This window comes from Tetranychus urticae, chromosome 3 (genome assembly GCF_039701765.1).
Source record: "Tetranychus urticae isolate SD_2017Ah chromosome 3, NJAU_TeUrti_SD_1.0, whole genome shotgun sequence".
NCBI lineage: Eukaryota > Metazoa > Arthropoda > Arachnida > Trombidiformes > Tetranychidae > Tetranychus > Tetranychus urticae.
Window position 1 is genome coordinate 2479039 of NC_142960.1, and position 5252 is coordinate 2484290.

The window sequence follows — 5252 nt, forward strand, 5'->3', positions numbered from 1 at the left end:
GAACACTTTTTAAGGCTAATTTTGTTTTACTTCAGTCTTTGAATAGATTTTATTCAAATTTTATTAATTTTTGAAAACTCAAGTTGTAAGGAATTTTTATTGAAGAAAATTTCAAAATTTTGTTGAGAACTTCGAATGCTCTTACCTCGATTTTCTGGAGGTTTCAGTATGATTCCATTACTGAGATACCATGATTTGACTCGAACAGTGTCTTTAAGATGATCGGGAATTTGACATCGAAACACGGCAATGTTACCTTGGATAACAAATTCGTCATAAACTCTCGGTTCCAATAAAGAGATGAATTCTGAAATTAAAAAGAATTTTATTTGTGAGAAAATGTTTACTTTAATTTTCGAAATTTCAAACAGAAAATTTCTCAAAAAACATTTATATGGATTGTCAAACTGATTTCTCGATTCAAGTTTGAGATCGCATGAAATTGTCAAATTAAATATGAAAATGGATGCAGAATTTTTCCTTTCCTCGAGAGGCAATTTTGTGTAAATTTTTCATTAAATAATTATGATTGATTTGTACAAGTAACACTACTTATTGGTTAGGTAAACTTATACAACACAACCAATGAATAACCTTGCACAAATGTAAGTCAAAGTGAAAACAAGATTTAAATTAACCTCATCAAGCTCAACATCTTGAACTTGTTATCGTTCATCAAACGTCTAAATGAAATTATAACTTTTCACATTTACTCTTATCACTTATCTAATCATATCAAAGATTATATTTTATTTTGACAAGATGATAGACTTGACGTAAAGTGTAACTGACACGTGATTGGTTAAGAATACGAGTTGGAATTGAAGTCAGATTTCTAATCACAGTTGAGATAACTGTCGTTCTCATAAAGTTTGAAGAACCAAACGAAATCGCAAATCTGTAACATTTTCATTAGAATAACTACGAAACACTTAATATCAGCTTAAATGTTGGAGCGACATGAAAAAAGCATTTCAACATTTCAGCACTTTGTACAATCGAGTCTAACAAGTTGCCAACGACTTAGTTTGAGTCGATAAAAAAAGATAGTAATACAATAATGCAATACAAATTGAGTTAGATAACGTTTTGTTGTTAACCTTGTTTTGTTATAAGTTGAACACTATTGGATAACAACATATTCATATTATTCATTAAGTTAACAGAGAAATACATTATCATCACCTTTTATCCTTGAGACGGGGTCAATAGAGGTTTATCATGATAACAGGAGATAAAGAATTTCACATTGAATACTTGATGAAATGTTATTTAACATTATCTATTCACTCATTTTTCGTCCAACCTTTTATGCTGTTCAAAAATAAACTCCCTTTGCAACATTCAATAATCAAGTTTTTTTTCTACCTTTTCTTTCTTTCCTTTTCCTTGCTTCTCCACTCTTTTTTGTCTCATCATAAAATGGATATTCAAACAAATCTTTTTCAAGTACAATTGAACCTTTTTCAACTCAAGATCATTCATTGTTACAAGCTATTATCACGCAATATTCAGATTATCGTAAATGATGATGAAAATGATTCTCAACCAATTTGCTAGCAAAGACAAAACGAGATGGAAAAAGACATTAAAAAATTCTGGCAAAAATTGTTGAAACATTTTTCTCTCTTTCATTGATTGGACAAGAATTATTGATAATTTAATCTTTCAATTGAAACCATCACTTTGATGTATCACTTGAAGTGGATCAGCAGAAAAGTTTCAAGAGAAGGAAAAGAGAAATTTTTTTACATGATGAGTCAATTGAATACATTTTTTTGTTCAACTTTTCTTCTGTCACAATGTAACAGAATTCATTTGAAAATATCATTTCAACTTGAACTTATAACCAGAATATTTGCACCCAATAGCAACTCTTTTTGCCTTCTCATTTCATCTTCTTCCTGAACTTGTTTTAAGGACCAATGAGTAGAGTTTTGAAGAAGGGAAAAAGAAGGGAAAAAGAGAAGAAAAAATAACAATTTCCAGTAAATGGATTGGAATAGAATACTGTTTGAGGAGAAGAGAAAAAAGTCAGAAATGTTTAGTTCTTTATTTCAGCGACTAAATTTGCCTTTCATGAGAATCAGTTGAACATATTATTTAAAGCATTTCCAATTTTGAAGAAACAGAGAAAATGATGAAGACGAAAATGTTCAATGATAACACCAATGAGTTCAGAAGAGGAGAAAAAAAAGATTAAACAGAAATGATGTAAACAAATTTTCATTTTTTTCTCTCACCATTTTCTTCACAACCCTTTCATGGAGCTGAAAAAGTTTCAAGATTGGCGAAAAAAGTTAAGAAAAAAAATTCTCAAGTAAACATAAAAAGTTGAAAAGTTTTGATTTATTAGCGAGTAAACAAAAAGCTTGCTAATTATGACTTGATGTTTGCTCATCATTTGGATTTTTTGATAACTTTTTTTTCGAGTCTCAAGAAAAAAAATGTTTCGATTCAAGTTTTGCAAAATGATGTTTGACGCACAAAAAGTGCTTATTCAGTGAAAGACGTGAAAAGGTTAAGAAGAAAAGGTTGACTTTAAATGTTGTTAATTAATGAATCTTGCAGCTTAATTAGTGTTTGTTAAGCAAATGGAAATGAGGAAAGGCTTGAGGGAAAAAGGAATATTCCAAGTCTTAATTCTTTCTTTTCCTTCCAAATGAATAAATCTTTCAATGACATTCTCTTCACTCTTATCTTTTTTAATTAATATATCCAAATGTTGACTTTAATTTGCTCAATTCTGTCAACTTTTCCTTTTCATGGAAATCATTTTTTTTCTCCTCTTCGTTTTGTCACATTTCTTTCTGACCTTTTCTCGATTTTGTTCACAAAAATAATGTTCCATGTGATTGAGTTTGTACAAACTTGTTTAACCAAAGGGTCAAAGTTGACTGAATAACATTTACTTAACTGTAAAGAGCAATTTGCTTTGAATAAATGATTGAAAAGGTACTGTTCATTTTTCATGATAAAATCTTGGACTAATTAAAGGTGAATGTAAATTTGACTTTTTTTCAAATCATTCAAAGTCTTTCGAGTTTTTGAAAAATTTTCTCGTTTCTCTTTGAGCTTCAACTTCGAGTGCATTTAATGAAGTGCAAAATAGACTCCAATGAATAAACTCTTTTCTTCATGGTAAATGGAATCAGTAAAAGTGAAACTAGTTTATCATGCAATAATAATTCAGGTGAAAAATATGTTGTCAATTGACACGCAAAAATGAATTTTGATGAACAAAAAGGTAAACTTGAAGCCTTGGAAGAATTGAACAAAACTGATTTTTTTCCATTCAATTCACATTTTAAATCTCTGTTGAGAATTGAACTTTTGGTGCATTTTTTGGGCAAAAATATTCATCTCTGAATTGACATGGAAAAGATGAAAAACATTCATCCTTTGCATAATCAATAGTAAATCATTTATCTATAAGTTGAGAGAATGAGGTTTTATGGAGAAAGTCTAACTTGTTAAACTAGTTAATTGGTTTCGAATTGATATTTGAGAAATTTTGAAAGAATTTTGTTTGCGATTCTTACCATATTTACTTGGAAGTAGAGTCAACAGTCCAATGATGAGTGAAAATTTAAAGACCATTTCAATGCTTGTTTAATCCTTTATCCACTTTTATCCACAAATTTTACTTCAAGAAAAGCAAAACTTTTTCTCGTGAAAAAACTTTAATCTATAATCAACTGAATCCATGGTAAACTTGAGTCACAAGGAAACTTTATTAATCAATTTAAAATGGAAACAATTGATTGGTAAAGTTGTCAGTTGCAACCGAAATCGTTGACACATTCGAGTTGAAATGAGAGACAAACTCACTGATGATGATACTTTGGTTACAAAAAGCCAACTCCAAGTTTGTTATTGAATAAAATGGTTCTCACATTTGCACGAGTAAAGGTTCAACTTGCGCAAGTTTAGTTGATAAAAATGCCTCCCTGAGCAAAGCGCCATCTAAGGGAAGAAACTTTTTTTTCGAAATTCTATTTCAATTCATCATTTCTACATTTCGCAATAAGAAAATTCATTAATTATTCTCCATCAAACTCTTAATTAACAACGAAAGAAAATTGATGAAGTTGAAAGACAAAATTACCAGAAATTTTCGTTTCAACTTTTGTGGAAAATTTTTTTCTTCTTACAAGATTTCCTAATCAATCCAGTTCATTAACTCATATCGAGTCGAGTGAAATTTGATTCACCTGTGATAATTGAAAAAAGAATGAAATTTTTAAGTTCGATTTTCATCTAATTCTATACTTACAGACTTTTCATTCTCACATTTCAAATTCGGAAAAATTTTGATTGTTCATTGCCTTATCAAATCAAGTTGGTATCAAAGAACAGCAAAAATTGAAAATGTATTAAAGTTTCAATGCGCTTTTGGCGATAAAAGTTTGAAAAGAAAAGTATTTTTTCTGTATTCATGGAAATTTTGATACACAGAGATTGAACTGAATTGATAAGTTATTGCTTTTCATTGAATTTCTCTTTCAAACTTTCAAGCTTTCTGCTTTCAAACTGTAGCGAAGTTAAATTTTCTCATTGTGATTCATTGTGAAACTGTTTAGATTTTTCTCTCTTTTCCATTCTAATTATTCATGAAATCAATTATTTATACTCAACTTTTACAGATGAATTTCATTGCCATTAGTTTCATTGAATAATGTAAAGCACAAAAAAGAAAGTGAATTTCAAGGTAAACCAAATTTTGTCAACGAAAAGAAAAAGCGATTAAAATTGAATCAATCAATTAGTCAACCAAAAAGATGGATTTGGTTGGATTAAAAATGTTCAACTATAATGAATCAATGAAGCTCGAGTGAGTAAAAATAGAAAAGTAAAGTGAGAAAAAAATGAAACGCAAATTCAAGTGCACCTAATTTTTTGGTGAAATTGAATTTTCTCCACTAAATTGACAATTAAAGAGCAACAAGTTACAGAGCATTTGATCATTTACATCATTGTTACAGACATTTTGCTCAAGGTAGACTTGAACTTTCATTAACAGTCGTCTGTCAATCATGAGATGAAAAGTCATGATGAAGATGAAAGTTGATAAAGGAAAGAAAAGTTTCATTTCCAAATTTAAGTTCAATTCTAAAAGAAGTAACCAATTGACGAATACAATAGAGTTTAATGGAGAACAAAAGCGAAACAAGTTTGACCCCATTTTGGTCTACAGATCATCTTCATCGAACTGGTTCACTAATCATCATCTTCTCTCTCTCCTCATCATT

General features: G+C 29.4%; 1 protein-coding gene across 2 annotated transcripts in view; it reads right to left on the reverse strand.

Moving 5' to 3' along the window:
- The window catches only part of LOC107365957 (cell adhesion molecule Dscam1-like), a 50721-nt gene extending 46843 nt beyond the window's left edge, over positions 1 to 3878 (reverse strand). The window contains exons 1-2 of one of the 2 annotated variants that reach the window (XM_015933538.3): positions 3543 to 3878; positions 146 to 307 (exon numbers count right to left, since the gene is read on the reverse strand). In XM_015933538.3, the coding sequence (XP_015789024.2) occupies positions 146 to 307; positions 3543 to 3600 (220 nt within the window). In that variant the 5' untranslated portion in view covers positions 3601 to 3878. The remainder of the gene's footprint in view (positions 1 to 145; positions 308 to 3542) is intronic. The other variant, XM_025161602.2, reaches the window with a different exon arrangement.
- Between the last annotated feature and the right edge of the window lie 1374 nt (positions 3879 to 5252).